Genomic DNA, 18,658 nt, shown 5'->3' on the forward strand with positions numbered 1-18,658 from the left:
GAACTGAAATGGAGGAATACGTGAGAAGGAAGCCAACTTCGAGTAGGCTAAGGACCCGAAAATGTTAACTGTAAATATAGAAAAGGAAAACAAATAATATGGAATATACAGTAAATATAGAAAAGACAATCAGAACTAGAAAGCTGTTACATGAAAAATTAGAATTAATTTCTATTTGAATAAAAATAAGGATTTCTTCCAGAAAATTAAATTCATTTCATTAGAAATAAAGAGGCTACAATTATATTCCATTCCTTGAAATCTCTAACAAATGAAGTGTCAATTTTATGTTAACTCATTGGATGATACAGGATAATTGAGGATAATAGGATGATTTTAATATTGATATTTAATATTCCTCTCCTGACTGGAAAATTTCATCGATTTCTATTACAATGTGAGAAGCATAAAAATCGTCGAAAGGAATATGTAATTACGAAACATCTTCAATAATAAGTGATCACTCAACTAGATTATGTCAATCAATCGACTATGTATTGCACTTGCTTCCATGACCTTATCTCCACATAAACAGATAATTTTAGAAAGAATTCTTCCATTAGTTACTAATAAACAAGGCATGGGTCTTTCAATGGCCATATCATTTATTTCTAAAGCTCTTTGACGAGCTTAAAGTGACTAGAATGAACTGGAGTTTCCAGGAAGAGGAAACCACAAGATTTTTCATCATCATCATCATCTTCTTACAATGATTAGGCTTTATTGGCCTGTAACGGCATCCATTTCTTCCTTGGTCTTCCTATGCCTCGCTTTCCTTCGTGTTTGTACTCCCATGCTAATATTGGGAGCCTATTGGATGGCATTCTGAATAAATAAGTAGACCAATTTTCCCGATATTTCTTCAGAATATCCAATAGCGGTTCTACATTCAAATCAGCTCTTATGTTGTCATTCCTTATTTTATCCAGTCTACTACAACCTTTGACCGCTCGTAAAAATCTCATTTCAGCAGCTTGTATACGAGATTTAGTTCGTCTGTTTAAAACCCATGCCTCGCTACCGTATGTTGTTAACGGTATCGCCGTTGTTCTGTAAAACTTCAGCTGGGTACAGATTTTTTAACATCATATTTCAAAAGAATAGAATATTTTGGATAATTTCAGTGATTCATTAAAAATGGAATTTTTATATTTTGCCTACTCTACGGAATATAGAAAAAAATAAAGAATATAGTTTTAATAATATAACACAATTATTGAAAAATAAAATTATGAATGCAATAGATAATAAGAGTACATCAATATGTAATAAAATATAATTAATAATGGTAAGAGAATTTAGTAATAAATTGAGAAGGTATTACTTTGGGGTCCATGCTCAAGTCAAGAAACCTATAAAACTACAATATTTTTTGTCATTTTTAGCAATAATTGTAGTTCGAATGTAACATTGTTGGCTAACATTAAACAGCATCGGCAGTTTCAAACTGGATTCAATAGAAATAGTTTTGCCACGTAATGACACTGTTTTCACACTGAAGATGACACCATTGGTGTTGAAACATGTGTTTCATTCTGCGTTGAAAACCCAGTGTTTTCATTATGGATACATATGACATCTCACCAGCAACAGTATCTGGGGTGAAAAATACTGTGTCTGTCAGTTATTTACTAGATTGGAATGAATCAAACTCGAGGTGAGAAGAGCGGAATAGCAATGATGTTAATTGATGATACACTTGGACTGTGGAATGTGGAGAGAACATTTTTGAAAAAATATAACGCGATTAAAATTTTAGTTAAATTATTGGCTTGCGCATAAATATACAGGAAAGTAGGAGTATTAAGATTGATTAGTTTACCTACGGAATGTATATTTTTCAGTACATTACTGTATATTTATTATGTGTTTCAGTCGCTTCCTCCAAAAAAATTAAACTGAAATTCTAGTCAGAAATCAGAGTTCTTAGCCAACAGCTGACTCAATTGAAGCACATTAAAATAAATGCTACCATACATTGATAAAAATCTGGTGTGGCGCACTCACACAACTTTCCTTGCCGTTATTAGAATTGATCACCTGACGCTAGTGTTCACGCGCATCACAAGTCTACTTATAAACAAAGATCTAAGCCAGCTGGTGACAGGACAATAACGCTGGAGACATACGAGGCCTGATATCTCTTCATAGTGAATGATTTAATAGAATCAACAGTTGCCAACAGTTTGCAATTGGATAATCACATTTTTCTCGAATTTCGAGCTTAATCTCAATTTTAGGTGAAAATGTTACTCAACATTAATTGTAGAAATTTTTATGCTCAATCTTCTCCACTCGGATTTTTTTGTTTAAATTGTATCTGAAGCCTGATAATTGGGAATCTGAAATCCAACTTTGCATAGATGGGGCGGAGCTCCTGAAATTTTTACAGGTATGGGACTTGTGGCAATTGATAGAGCTTATCAATGACTATTCCAGGTATGAATTTAGTCGAAATCGTTGAAGCCGTTTTCGAGAAAATCGCGAAAAACCCTGTTTTTGACAAAATTTTCGCCATTTTAGCCGCCATCTTGAATGACATTTGATCGAAATTGTTCGTGTCGTATCCTTATATTGTAAGGACCTTAAGTTCCAAATTTCAAGTCATTCCGTTAATTGGGAGATGAGATATCGTGTACACAGACGCACATACACTCATACACACACACACACACACACACACACACACACACACACACACACACACACAACACACACACACACATTCAAAAGTTCATTTTATGCTTATTAGGATATTCAAACGTACTATTAAGTAATTCTATTTTTTTGTGATGACTATCATTATACTGTAGTACTATTAGTATTTCTTTAAGAATAATAATTATTATTATCTTGATTGTACTTTATCTTATTATTTTATTGAAAGTGTAAAAATTGTACTTCACAAACTAGTCTTTTGGTGTAATAAAAACCTATTCTATTCTATTCTGAATCTATCAATTTACAGCTAAGGCCTAAGGTCAGTTTCTCAACAAATAAAATTGGATTAGTTTTGATTAGTTCGGCATTGAACCAAGTTCAATAAAATAGATGACGATAAATCGAATTTGCTCATTCCGAACATTATTTAATTTCAGTGAGAAAAAGTTATTTTGCTAGTCTTATTTGATACTAGTAGGGTCTATTTTAAAACTTGACAAACTGAAAACTTGACCGAATGGAATGTTGAAGAGTTTGAAATAAGCCTAGAACCATCCTCGGTTAATTAAGAATCTATATGCAAAATTTCAAGTTAATCAGTCTAGTAGTTTAGACGTGATGATGCGTCAAACATAATTTCCCTATCCCTTACGTGTATGAGCCAGTTCTTTCCTTTATTTTAGGGCCGGTTTCCGAGCTCGGGATTTGGCTAAGTTCTAGACTTTAAACAGCTGGAGTCAGAAAATTGGCTTTCCGAAACGGGACGTAGTCGTAGTCATTGTCATAGTCACGTTTGAATTAAATTTCGAAAAACCAGAAAATTCAACACAAAATAAAATAAAGAGAAAATAATAGTGTAAAGTTTCAGCTATTTTGAATTATTTAGGAATGTTCAATTTCGTCAAGGAAAAACGTTTCCAAGGATAAAACTGCGACTACACCCCCAAATTAAGTTCTAGACTTTTAACAGCTGGAGTCAGAAAATTGGTTTTCCAAAACGAGGCGTTTTGGGGAGCTGTTCAAAGTCTAGAACTTAGCCAAATCCCGAGCTCGGAAACCGGCCCATAGTGTAGATAAGTTTTTTAACTTGATGCTAACCTAATAGATTGACAGAACTCAAATATTGTTTAGAAACCTTCCAACTCCATGCAACCCTGACAAAATTGGACTGGTTATTATTAATTTAGTTGCCAATTTTTTTAACCATCTGTTTCTAAGAAGTAGTCTCTCTAGATTATAGTTCTATCTTATTTAGATCTCTCTAAATCACTCCTGTTTTTCCGGTATGCAAACCACCACAAGTTGGCATGCTTTGATGCGAACAAAGGAACAAACACAACCCTACAAACACAATCTCTTATTATATGGATTGTTTTTTTTTTTTTTACTTTCCTTGCCCTATTACCATAGGTAAGGGAAGTATTGCTCTCCAATAAAAAAATTAAGGTACCCCAATTTCTAAATTTCTATACGTTTCAAGGTTTCCTGAGTACAAAATAAGTGTTTTTTGGGTATTGGTCTGTATGTGTGTATGACTGTATCTGTATGGCTATGTAGACGATATCTCATCACCCAACTTACGGAACGACTTGAAATTTGGAACTTAAGGTCCTTGGGCCAGAAACTTGAGGTCCTGGCAGCTAAAATGGCGAAAGTGGTGTCAAAAATAGTGTTTTCGCGATTTTCTCAAAAACGGCTCCAACGATTTTGATCAAATTTATACATAAAATAGGCATTGATACGCTCTGTCAACTGCCACAAGTCCTATATCTGTAAAAAATTCAGGAGCTCCGTCCCATCTATGCAAAGTTTGATTTTAGATTCCCAATTATTAGGCTTTAGATACAATTTAAACGAAAAATTTCAAGTGGAAAAGATTGAGAATAGTAATCTCTACAATTAATGTCCAGTAAAATGTTCACCTAATATTGAAAATAAGTTCGAAATTCGAGAAAATATGGTTATTCAAATGCAAACTTAATGAGAGATGCAACTGTTGATTCTATCAAATCATTCACTGGAAGAGATAGCAGAATAACTTGTCAGCTGATCAATTTTTAATTATATTTCCACAAACTCGTCTCTTGTGTGTGGTTGTTGGCTTTTATTTCCTGATCACTGTGCATCATGTTTCCATTATAGTCCAGACAATTCATAGGTACTGAATTTGAACGTTCATGAGAATTTCACAGATTATATTTTAATACTGTACCTACTAGTATAATGAAAATTTTCATGACGACAAGGAAAGTTGTGTGAGTGCGCCACACCAGATTTATTTTTATATAGCTATAATATAGCTATATAAAATTTATTCAATATATTATGTTTGAGCGTGGGTAAAGGAAAGTGCGTGGATGAATTTTGATTGAGAGGATCCACGCCATCGACGGGATTCGAACCCGCGAACAAGGTTATGCTATAAAACAAAATCCTGGTTTATAATGAACTTTGTAATATTATTAAAATAGTTTGATTATGGTTTTGTGAAATATTTTTTCAATTACAGTTTGTGTCTGGCTGTTATTGATGTGAATATTTACAAGGAGTTTAAATAAACTTAAAAACCTTCTTTGTTTTAGGCTAATCACAATGTGTTTAATGTTTCAAGTTAATGTGGTAATTAATAGCAAATAGATAACATTTTATAGATATAAAAAACAGCTTAAATTGAAGAGTATAAAATGTTTGATAAGTGCATGCTAGGTAATACCGGTGTGCAGAAATAGAAATATTTTTAAATGTGTATTTCGTATTTATTGGAGTGGGAGGTGATCAAGTAATCAGTTATGAAAATAAATTTAATTGACCGAACGAAGTGAGGTCTAAGATTCAAGTCGACGGTTTGGCATTTCTCTTAATGTTTAAATGTTTATATGTTTATATGTTGCGCATTTACGGCGAAACGCGGTAATAGATTTTCATGAAATTTGACAGGTATGTTCCTTTTTAAATTGCGCGTCGACGTATATACAAGGTTTTTGGAAATTTTGCATTTCAAGGATAATAAAAGGAAAAAGGAGCCTCCTTCATACGTCAATATTAGAGTGAAAATCAGACTATAGAATTATTCATCATAAATCAGCTGTCGAGTTGACTATAAATTGCATGCCATGACGCATGCAATTCAATATCTCAATGTAACTTGGTAAAAAATTAGCAGCTGTGTAGACTATAAATTGCATGCATCATTGAATGCATTTTTTATGCACTATTAAATAGGATGCAAAGAACTTATAACAGCTCGTCTGGGCGCCTAGATGTCTTCTGGTTTTCTCGCGCTAAATTCCGGAAAGCGTTATATGATAATTAAATCTTGTGTAAGCATGATCTGATCAAATAAATAGTTAGTGTATCATTGTGGATGTGCTTATGGTTTGAGACGTCGTTATAACTGCGCGAGGTCTACTGTTCACAGAACTACTAGTTTGTTTGATTTTAAAACTGACACATGCAGAGAGTATAAAATGTTAAATTCTATTCTCTCTCAGCACATCTTTACTTATAAAATTCTTATCTCACTGACTCACTGATAACGATTTCTGGAAAACTACTGGACGGATTGCAAAAAAACTTGAAATATAGCTTCCTTATAAGTCCTAGGTGCTCACTAAGAGATCTTTGGGCGATATTTTAACTCTAAGGGTGGTTTTTAAGGGTTTAAAGATAGTCTTTTAGCATGTATATTCTTCAATCAGAGCTTTTCCTGATAATATTATATTATTATTTATTTTCCAAATACTTGATAATGGCATTATTTATAGCCGAAACATGTCGTGTTGAATAATTTTGAAAAGGGTAATCAGATTTATAAATATAAGAACAAATATTTTTATTTCTATTCCTGGGAGTATAGATAATTTTTATGTTCATAAAACAAACTTTTATGACGGAGTTCTATCAATTGATCCTATTCTATCAAGACTAATTTTGTCTGTAGGCCTATATCTGACAGATCGCGTGAACAGCTTAAACAATTTCGATGAAATTTTAATTATTCAGTATGATGAATGGAGGGTATTTTTAAAACTTCAGAAGTGTCTATAGTGAAATCTGTGAGCAAAGAATGAGGAAATTCGGCCAGAATTTAACTTGACGAAAGAAAGGGGTTATTTATTAAAACGGCCAAATAGCTGTTGCTGCTTTTCCTAATGTAAAAATATCTTCCATAGAAGTAAGGCGCATTTCCCATGAATCAATTATTATTATTTATTATTATTTTTAATCCACCGACCACCTGTAAAAGGGGTATAAGGATATGTCAATTTGTTAATCAAACAGCAACATGTTATCTATCTTCTTAAACATCTTCTTAAAATTATTCCCAAACATTAGTTGTGTTGCCAAAGAAAATAGAAGGTAGCTTTCGATAAAAATATTGGAGAATATGCATAACAGTTCGTTGATATTCACTTGAAACTGTCAGTATACCTCATTAATGGCATCAATGCTCCCCATTCAAATAATGCTGACACATTGATGTGAATCTTACTATAATTTGTTTAGATTAGATCAGATCGAGATAAGATGATAGCTACTGTTTCGATTTCAAAATTATTATGATTACCATTTTTGCTTTTTATGCCAGCTGTTATTAGTTTTGATTTCAATTATGTTTGATATTTTCGCTTTTTTTACCCGTTGTTATTATTATGTGAAATAAGCTCTCATTAAATGAACTCATAATCATTGAAGTCAATTATACTAAACGAAAAATTTCTGTTTAAATATGTGTGTTTGCGGATATGTATGTATGTCTGACAGATCTCGAAAACGCCTCTAACATTTTTTTATTAGATCAGGGATAAAGTACGTTTGCGATAAAAAAATTATTTTGGAACAGGTCTCAACTCTGCGAAAAATCGCTGAAGCTCTTTCAGAAAGGATTATTGGTCCCTCAAGTAGCAGCCGATCAAAAAAAGTTTCCATACTCTGTTGAAAACGTGAGAAGGAAAGTGGGAGCAAGTGAAAAAGATTATAATAGCTGTAGTTGAGTTTCCAAAGTTAGCGATCTTATTTTAAAACATTGCAGTATTCATGGAACATCTGGAAGAATAGGTACAGAAAGTGACCGGATAATAGCAAAATAAATTTAAAATCGATCTCTCCAAACATATGGTAGTTGAATTGATGTTTATTGTGAGGTGATAGAAATGCGACTAATTTCTTCAGCTTCTGTTGTATTGGTTCATCTGTTGCTCTATGTTTCTACGCAGCCATGACCTTGAGAGAGCCAGTTGTCCTGTCTGCTCTACAGAGAAGCCTTCTATTAAAAAACCGCATGCTCTGATTAGTTCTCATGGAATTTAATCATGATTGAAATTGAACAGGCTACTGGCTACTGGACCTGATATTTTCATGTTTCAAAATCAGCTAAAAACTATATCGAAAAAAACATAATATTCCATCAGCTGGTCCTATTTCCATTCATTCCTATACTATTAAACGAACAATTTATGTTTATATTTTTATATGTTTAGATGTTTGGATGTTTAGATATTTAGATGTTTATATGTTTGTATTTCACCGAATCTCGAAAACGGCTCTAACGATTCTCACGAAATTCAGAGCATAGTAGGTTAATAATATAAAATTTCGATTGCACTAGGTCTCACTCGCTGAAGGACATTGAAAGGATAATTATTATTCATCCTTGGAAAAACAGCTGATAATAATTATTTCGTCTGTTGATGATAGAAGTGAGTGAGCAAGTTCATGTGTGTGGGACTGTGTCAAAATTATGACTCAGCTGTTGAACTTTAGTAATAATTCAATCAGGTACTTGGTGATGGTTGCAAAAAAGCCGGATTATTTTCAATCCTGATAAATTACAGTAGATCCATCTTTTTGAAATGGTCTTCTCTGATTTGGTTCACGAAAAATAATTGAGGATTAAGATTCAACCGGCTTTTGTGCAACCGGGTCTTTGTGAGGGAAATTTTTGCATTCCTCTGGGAATTAATCTCAATTTACTGTGATTAGATAGAGTATTTCTGTATGAACTATGAATTATATTATAATTTCTTCTTTCGTAATAAATTTCTTATGCTTTTGTACTCCAGAGCGAAGCTCGGTCCCCGATATTGATGTCATTACATGACACAAGACAAACCTATTGATATTTATATTAATGAATCACAAGTAAATACTAAATTCCTCAATTAAGATAGAAATTGAATTAAGTTACATGTAAATTTACATTCAAATTTCCATCCCTAAGCTTTTGGTTTCAAGCTAAGATTAAAGGAAGAAATCATATAATGGTAGTCAATAATCAAAGTGATTGAATAAACTCTATTCAGAATTATTCAAATTAACATTAAAATGTCCACTTGAAAATTCCCACTTTAATATTTATGGTAGTAAAGTTTAGGACATGAGAAATCAGCCACATTAAATGTTAGACTAATTATTATGAATGGACTCTTATATATATATATAAATGGACTTCCATGAAAGAAAGAATCAGTGGATTGGCTGCTTTTACACCAAAGTTATTAACAAAATGTAAACATTTGATGAACATATGTGTTAGTCGAGTTCCGTTCAATCTGATAGAATCCATAAGGATTAAGTTATCAACATTTTGTCAATAACTTCGGTGTAAACCAGCTTAAGCGATAGGCTATGCCAGAAATTCCAGAATAAGCAAGTGATCCATGGATACCAGGGTCAACCAATTCCAAATGAACATGATTTGGAATTCTATTTTCAATTGCATCAAGCAAAAGCAAAAATAACATGATCACTGCTAATTTGATAACTGTCAACTAGAAATATTAATTGCCAATGGATAAAGTCGAGGTCGACTCTTAAGCCCCGCCCAATATTCCACTAAATTCGCTGCAATTTGGCTACTATTCTACAGAGCACTTCCAACACATCAATAATTAATTCAAATGAATAAGACTCAATAATCTTCATGCCAAGCTGTGGCCTAATTTCTTTATTTATTACTGATAGAGGGCGGATCATAAGATGCTCCTAGCAAATAGTAGGTCCGTGATACAAAAATTTGAGCTGAGTCTTATCTCTGAGATAATTTGAGAGGAAAAATTGATTATCCAAGTGGCAGGTTATTGAAACAGAAATTTCCATCGTTAGTTGAAAACTAAAGAGAGGAAGAGAGAAAAGCTGTTAGATAACATTTAGCAATATAATTTGAAAACATTGCATGATTCAATAAAAATATTTCCTGATGTCAAGATGAGTGCATAAGAGCAACTGGGTGACACCATAAGGCATCGCTAACTTTTGATTGCTTTTTAAAATACGCAGTTGAATGTATATTTCAACAGAGTTGAATGTGTTGTTCCAACTGAGGTGATAGCAACGCAACTAATCATCACACTTACTGACAACGATTTTTTGGTAACTAAGTATTATTATAGGAAAGTATTTGAATGAAACTTGAAACGTTCCTATAAATAATAACATTTTCATCCAGGGAGAGCACCTTTTCGGATACAAAATTCTACGACAGTGACGAGACTATATTAATTTATTATTCAAGTTCTATTCAGCAAGCAATTTTTGTTTGTATGGTAGATCTCAAAAACGATTATAACGGCTTTGGTAGAATTCAGGTTATAGATATTTCACTAAAATAATCTGATCATTTAATTCCCGTAGCGAAGCACGGGTACCCTGCTAGTGTCTGAATAAAAAAACATTTGCAGTTTTCCGGCTTACCGCAAGTAATGGTGGGTTCACTTTCCTTTTCAGGAAATAAAAATTCATAATATTTATTCAAATAGAATTATTAATTGAGTGTAAATTCGTATTGATCATCTTCTTACTCTGACTTAAGTTATCCAGAAATATAAAATAACTCTACAAATTTTGTTGGTAAATAAACACAGTAGGCCTATGATCTTAACAGCATCAGTATAGTATTACAATATTATTGTGCAAACGATGGGAGCGATTTGGTATTGTGGTCGCGCTGATAAGCTATCGATAAGATAAGTTGAGTTCCATGCGCCTGCTACTTCCTTCGTAGGGTGACCATCTATTTACACATTTATAAGTTTAAAAATTGGATCCTGGTAGTTCGAAACCCACCTTAAGCTGCAGGTCCACTCATCTCTCATCAGCATCAGTCTAATTACCCACGTACAAGCCTAAAGCTCATGTGGGCATCATCCTCCGCAATAAATAAACAAATTGAGGAAACTGACGTTAAGGATTTTAGTTACAATGAGCATTTAGTCTAGCATAAAAATAAAAACTCAAAGTACCCTGTTTTCAACTATATTTTATTTCTTACTTATTATTATTATATGGGCTATTATTAGTGAGAAATAAATCAAAGTTGAAAACAGGTTACTGTAGGCCTACTTATATTTGAAATTTTTATGTAGCCTAACTTACTGTAACTTGCAGGAATAGTTCTTCATCCAAAAAATCTTGTGAGCTACCAGTTAACGATATTAACAATTTTTTCATATTGAATGAAAAAGACTAAGAAATTGTCAAAAAACCACTGATTTATTGATAATTAGAAAGACCGGTTTCGGTTATTATATCATTGTCAATCTCTGATAAACAGAGATCTCTCGTTTATCAGAGATTGACAATGGTGTAATAACCGAAACCGGTCTTTCTAATTATCAATAAATCTGTGTTTTTTTTACAATTTCTTAGTCTTTTTCACTCAATATGAATAATTACCATAATATCAACTTCTCAACTACACAAAAAGTGGAAAATTTTTCATAGATAAGATAGACAAACAAAGTAAAGAAATTCCTAAGAGTAGATTTGATTTCAACTATTACTATTACGTTCAACAGATGTCTAAATCCGAATCTAAGTTTAGTTTCAGGCGCTTCAAGGTCAAGCAGGTACTTGAGACCATAGAAAAATTAAGTAACAGCAAATGTTTGGATATAAATGGACTGAACTCTGTTATTTTAAAGATTGCTGCTCGAAATATAGCGAAAGTTCTATATTACACATTTTCAATATGTGCATAGGAGTTAGGAATATTCCCAGATGAGCTTAAGGAAGTAAAAATGATACCAGTTCATAAAAAAGGTGACAAGACAAAAATAGAAAATTATAGACCCATTTGCATAGTGGAGATATTGTCTAAAGTTTTTGAAATTCTCCTTCATGAGCTTATTTCGAACTAGTCGCTTATTTCGAAAACAATAAGATATTGTCAAAAGACCAGTATGGCTTTAGGAATAATTTAAGTACAAGTGATAATGTTTTGAACCTTGTAGAGGGAGTTATCAAGAACTTGGAGCAACAAAGTAAAGTTAATCTAAGAGCTTTTGATTCAGTTGAGCATGAAATTCTATGTAATAAACTCCTACATTATGGCATTGAAAAAGCGGCAGATCTTATTCTTTCCTACCTTGGTGACAGAATGCAATTTGGGTTTAGGAATGGTGAGTTCTCAAGTGGCAAAGTGGTCAGGTATGGTGTACCGCAAGGTTCCATACTTGGGCCGCTGTTGTTCATAAGCTACATCAATGATTTGCCAAATACAATAGGTAGTTTCTGCAAAAACAATTGTTCTTTCCTTTTTGCCGATGATCTGGGCTTGAAAGTCGGTGGTACTGATGAACAGCACATTAATGCAGTGCTTGAGAGAAGCACATTGACTATTGAAGACTGGTGTGCTTCCAATAATCTGAGTCTCAACTCGTTAAAAACCAGTGACCTCCAATTTAGTTTCAATATGAGGTTTACTTGCCTGGGTTCTCTGAAATTCTTAGGTCTTATACTGGACACAAACTTGAACTGGAAATGTTACATAGATAATACATCTGGTAAGCTCAGTAAAGGGATATTTCTTTTGCGTAGACTAAGCTATATTGTCGAACATGATGTCATGATGTCTTAATGAGTGTCTATTATGCGCACATATATAGTCACTTAGCTTATGGTGTCCAGCTATGGGGAAATTGCTCTACGGCTGTTACACTTTTTAAATCACAAAAAAAGCTCTTAGAATTATTTGCCATGCACCACAGCTTGCAAGTTGTAAACCTCTCTTTCAAGGATTAGGTGTGTTGACTCTTCCATCACTATATGTCTGTGTGTTTGATTTACATGAGGAAGAATGTGGGCAAATGTGTTATAAATAGTGATATACATAATTATTCTACTAGACACAGGGAGGACGTGAGAGTATATTCACACCGTTATACTGGCAATTTACTTCTATAAAATTGTTCAATAAACTTCCTCTAGAGACTAGGCATCTAGAAATCAAAGAATTTGAAAGATCTATCAAATCTATTCTTTTACAAAAATGCCTCTATTCAGTTGAGGAATTCTTAGTATAGCCATAATACAATATTTGTTAAGTAGCACGCCTTCAATACTTACCTATAGCCTAATTAAAAGTGTTTTATGACTTTAGACATATTGATTGGTGTAAAATGTTTGTTTGACGATTGTTTTAACATGTGAAAGTGTTTCTGACAATAAAAGTGATTTGATTTGATTTATCGCTTACCAAGAAAAATAATATTCAGCCTAGTTTATGTCAAAAGATAAAGTTTTGATGTTATCAACTACATAGCCTACAGTTGACTACATTCCAAGATAGATAATAAGAGTACAACCATTATAACTTTATTCTAGGAATAATTAATACGGTAATCTTTTATTTGAGTGAAGAAAATTTTTGGGTTGATGAATGAAGAGTTCTAAAAAGAGTAAGTAGGCCTAGATAGTTTACCTATTTACGTTATACAGTATCTATACAGAATAAAGGGTCATATATTTTCTCTAGATAGATGTTTAAACAGTTAGATATATAGTAAAGGTTAAAAAAGTTGTCAAATATAATCCTCATGGTATTTTTATGTTACAATGATTTGAAAAATATAGGTCACATTTCTATTGCTAGTAGGTATCATTTAATTATTATCTTGTTTTTGAGGTCACTTGGGAATTTACCTTTAGGCTACCTATGGGTTGGGGGTAAGTTACAAGCTATGTTCAATAATCAGGCTTGAATAACTCAATTAATACACAGAACGTGCATTTTTAAATAGATCCAATAGTGAGAAACTTATAGATACCACATTGATAAGAAGTGTCTGATGAAGCAGGTAGCATGCATGGTACACCTGTCTCAACTAACCTTATTTGTAGAAGATGCTCAGTGTTTTGACAGATAAGAGATGAATGACTGCATCCTGAATGTTGAATAGAACATAAATTGATCACTAGTTGCGTGAAATAAAGGCAACGTGAGACACAATTCACTTGAATTCATTACAAAAATCACTGTGATATAATAAGCTCTACTACGTTTTAATGGCAGTATTTGATTAAAATAATTGATGTTATTATCCTTATATATAATTTGCCAAACAGATGACGCTATCTTTTTCTAGTTCTGCAACATTGCCAAATCATTTTTTAACAATGCAGAAATATAATTAATTACCGTAATAAAATATCTAATCTCAATACATAATTATACCAATACCAATACCAATAAAATTTGTAATTCAATCATTGAAAAATATATTATTTTCTTGACGAATAAAATATAATACCGGAAGTACTGAACAAGTATGAAGAGTTTATTATTACATAAGCTGCGTTTACACCGGAGTTAATAACACGAGTTAATAAAAAAAGTTATTAACTTGACTGAATCGTCAAAAATTTCTCTTGACAAAAGTTAATAACTCATGTTTCTAACAGAAAATTCCTTGTTATTAACAAGATCTTGTTATCAATATAATTGACTTCCACAAATGATTTCATTTAACGAGAGTATTCATATGATATAACAGCCGGAATAAAGAGCAAAAAATTGTATTCAAAATACTTTAAATTGAAACATGTGTGTGATCATCAACATAATGATCTTCATCTGATCTAATGTAAATAAATTATAATGCGTTTACACATGGCTTACCGTACTTTAGATAAAAGCTAGGTATCTATAGTAGGCTATGGTTTACACCAGAGTTTAAAACAAAAGTTTTCAAAATAAGTTAATAACATTTTCTTTTGGCTGCTAGTTTTGTTATCAACAAAAGTTAACAACTATGTCACGTGTTTTGTCTGCAGCTTAGGGAACAACTGTAGTTGTAGGGTAGGGATGCTGGGCGAGGGGGTTGCGGGGAAGATAGTAACCTGTTATTAACAAAAGTTAATGCGATAAAAGAGGCTCTTGTTATTAACATAACACATTTCCTTTGATCTTTACCGACTCTAGATGGATAACATAAATCTTGTTAATAACAAGGAATTTTCTGTTGAAAACACGAGATATTAACTTTTTTCAAGAGAATTTTTTGTCGATTCAGTCAAGTTGACAACTTTTTATTATCAACTTTTTATTGACAACTCATATGTTATCAACTCCGGTGTAAACGCAACTCAACATGATGTTATTGACTTTAGTAATTAACATCAGTTGATAAAAATGTTAAAAAATCTGGTGTGGCGCTAGTGTTCCCGCGCATATCAAATCTACTATTCAAGATCTGAGACAGCTGGTGACAGGACAATAGCGCTGCAGACACTCGAAGTCTGCTATCTCTTCATAGTGGATGAATCTGTTTCCAAATGAATAATCTTATTTTCTCGCATTTCGAGCTTATTTTCAATATACCGGTACTGTATCAGCTATATCCTCTATAAATGGCAATTACAAGGCAGAGAATCAGCAACGCTGTTCTCCTGTTCCTGTCTCTCTCCACTGTCATTATAACGTGGACAACCTTAATATAGGTAGGCCTATACTGGTGCTTCATAATTTATTTTTGTATTGATATTATTTTGTTAATTGTGAGCGACTACTTGGGCAAAATTTACTGAATACTGTAAATACATTAACACGCCCTTGTTACGCGTTTCAAATGAGATTTCGAGAAGATAATCTAGGCTAATTTATGTCTTATTCATTTGGTTTAGATATTCATTTTTTGAATGCAATGATTCTAGTTACATCATTTAAATTTTATTACAGTATTACTATAAAAATAATACTCTTTTCAACCTTCATTTATTTATATTCTTTATTGATTCATACAAAAAGTACATCATGAAAATGAATGGGAGAGGAAAAAATGAGGTAACCTTGTGCTATTCCTCTACAAAATTTAAATATGTATTAAACACTATCATGTAAATTTACACATAGTCCAAAATAGGTTAAGGCTGTGCAAAGGCTAAAAATGGACTTTCTTCTGGTGATATTTTTCAAAGTTTTTTGATTTGTATATCATGAGGCTATCAATATTAAAAAGTTTTCTTAGGAGAACATTTTTTTTCGATCATTACTTTTTGAGATATGAGCGCTTAAAGTTTAAATTTTTGGGACAGAACACTTCAAGTTCGGTAAGAGATAAATCCATGAGATTTAGAGGATATAGATTCTTCGTGGTATTGTTGATCTAGTAAAACAAAAATATTAAATATAAATTTTTGAGAAAAATATTTAATTTACCAAAAATGACTCAAAAAAAGTTAATTTAGGTAATTTTTAGTAAATTGAATAACTTTCTCAAAAATTGATATTTTCAGAAAAGTTTTGTTTTACTAGATCAACAATACTATGAAGAATCTATCCTCTAAATTTCATTGATTCATCTCTTACCTAACTTGAAATATACTGTCCCAAAAATTTAAACTTTAGGCGCTCATATCTCAAAAAGTAATGATCGGAGAAAAATGTTTTCTTGAGAAAACTTTTTCATTTTGATAGCTTGATGATATACAAATCGAAAAACTTTGGAAAATATCACAGTAGAAAGTTCATTTTTAGCCTTTGCACAGCCTTAAGTCTTGTAGTTGTTCACTTCACAAAATTTTCAGCTCTTGAATATTTTCTCAAAGTAGATTTTTAAATTTAATTCCAAATAGCCCACAACAAACTATCTTTACTGCATTATTATATTCTTAATATTAATCGATCATTCTGTTGTTTTTGTGCAGTAATATTGGCCATTGTCTTATTCTTTTAGATTTAGAAATGCAAAATATAACAATTTACAAGATATAGTATATAATACTAAACAAAAAATTATAAATGACATCTGATAAGAAATGAAAAAATTGATAAAATTTCATATAATAAGAGATTGAAGTACACTTTTTCAAAGTATGGAACTTTCAGTCATTCAACGTTTACATTTCAATTTCAGAGCTACAAGTTTGAGAGATATTGCTGTAAAAATAAATAAACAACGACAATTACAACCAAATGACAATCACTCAAATGGGAGGACTCTATTAATTATTGGGAGTAAAGGCAGTGTGAGTATACAACATCGATAATGCAGTATGATACTGACATATTGGATCTACATGAACTCACCTTAAGCTCCACAAAGAATCAGTAGTGAATAACGCTACCGGATTGATAGTGTAATTGCAATATTGAACTTAAAGTAAGCTATATATTATATATATATCAATATAAATAAATCCATGACTGATTATTTTCTATGGTAACATATACAAGTTGAAAAGCCCAAGTTTAAATCTCATAAAGTAAGCCTAGATTAAAAGTTTAGAAAATCTATTTAAAATGATGAACTAAGAATTCAATAAGAAATAAATGTAAGTTACCTTTTTAAATCTTGAAAAAATGTATTATATATAGCATATAGAAGCAACTTAACAGGAAGTCGGCCTTCTTGAAGGATCGAAGTCTATGCAAAAGGTGATCAGTGTTTGTACTTAATATAATGAACATTGAACACATTCCATTTTAAGGTGATTAACAGTTTATAACCTACTTTATACTTCATTTTCTATACTTTATTTCCAATCAAGAATACTTTGCAAATAGTTCCATTACTATTAAATATTCGACCTACATTATTTTATGATTTAGTTTTTTAATTTCCACTTTTATTGAAAAATTTGGATCTTTTGAACAATAATTATAATAGATACGTATTCAATAGATAACCAGATTCACATTAATTTGTTTCTATTCAAGGGTAAAACAAGCTTGATAAACAAGTTTTTGGATAGAAATGAAGCAGAAAAACCAACCCTGGCATTGGAATATTGCTTTGGAAGGAAGGCTGGAAAAAGCCTGGTAAGTGTCAAGTAGTATTCGTGACTTATAATTTGTTAATATTAAGTTAATAATACAATAACTATATAGATGGGGAAAACACATAAATTTGGAGATTGAACAACTGGTTAAATCTTTATTAATTTCAAAAAACCCATAACATTGTGAATGGAACTATCCAAAACTCGCCCTTTTCTGAATGTTAATATATATATTCTTCAAGTAAGCAGATAGAATAATTTCAATTCATAAAATGGTCATTAATTTTATTTTGAGAATAGAATAGAATATACAATCAATATATTAATTACAGAGTCAATGTGGATTGTGAACTTGATAAACAAAAGTATATTACTGCCAATTTAAATTGAAAAATAGCATGCTAAACAATCCAGAAAGTTTGTTCAGTTTGAATATTTAAATCATTCCCAAATTGCCTATATTTCAAATAACTGGAGAAGTACGAGAAAATTTGTTGGGGTTGGTAGCACTGAGCTGCCCTGTGAAAAGCTTGTTTAGTTTACTCCGATATTTTAGTAAATTTAAAGTGTTTAATTGAATTGTCTAGAGTGAAGTGTGTTCTTAGTGGTTCTTTGAGTTTTGAAGTATCCTACCTCATTCGAATATATATATATACAGTCACATCGATTCGGTAAGTCTTGTGTGTGGAAATTTTATTTTAAGAATATGCAAACCAGAAATATCAAATTGATTCAAAACTGTTTCAAATAGGAATATTTCACTAAAAAAATTGAAAATATTGAGCTACCATATTAAAAAAAAATGTAATTCAGAAATGTGCAGCTTTTTGAATTAATTTCATAAAATTGTTTATCAATTAGGAACCATAATCTATATGCCTTGTTGATCTGTTTGCACCAGCAACCTAATTCTTTATTCTTTTTTCAATAATGAGCCATTAGGCTACAGTAAACAATTACTGTATTATCATTGTTAGATAGCTCCAATAATATAACGTAG

The 18,658-nt window shown here is 31.8% G+C and overlaps 2 protein-coding genes across 5 annotated transcripts in view; one reads left to right on the forward strand and one right to left on the reverse strand.

The window, feature by feature from the left end:
* Positions 1–13,923, reverse strand: part of LOC111056051 (protein numb) — a 232,212-nt gene extending 218,289 nt beyond the window's left edge. For all 4 annotated transcript variants that reach the window (XM_039428346.1, XM_039428344.1, XM_039428345.1 and 1 more), the window contains exon 1: positions 13,769–13,923. The gene's annotated coding sequence lies outside the window, so the exon portion shown is untranslated. The remainder of the gene's footprint in view (positions 1–13,768) is intronic.
* LOC111055198 (cytoplasmic dynein 2 light intermediate chain 1) overlaps positions 1–18,658 on the forward strand; it is a 73,100-nt gene that overhangs the window by 38,627 nt on the left and 15,815 nt on the right. The window contains exons 4-5 of the mRNA XM_039429482.1: positions 16,794–16,905; positions 17,597–17,698. Of these exons, the coding sequence (XP_039285416.1) occupies positions 16,794–16,905; positions 17,597–17,698 (214 nt within the window). The remainder of the gene's footprint in view (positions 1–16,793; positions 16,906–17,596; positions 17,699–18,658) is intronic.

This window comes from Nilaparvata lugens, chromosome 5 (genome assembly GCF_014356525.2).
Source record: "Nilaparvata lugens isolate BPH chromosome 5, ASM1435652v1, whole genome shotgun sequence".
NCBI classification, from domain to species: domain Eukaryota; kingdom Metazoa; phylum Arthropoda; class Insecta; order Hemiptera; family Delphacidae; genus Nilaparvata; species Nilaparvata lugens.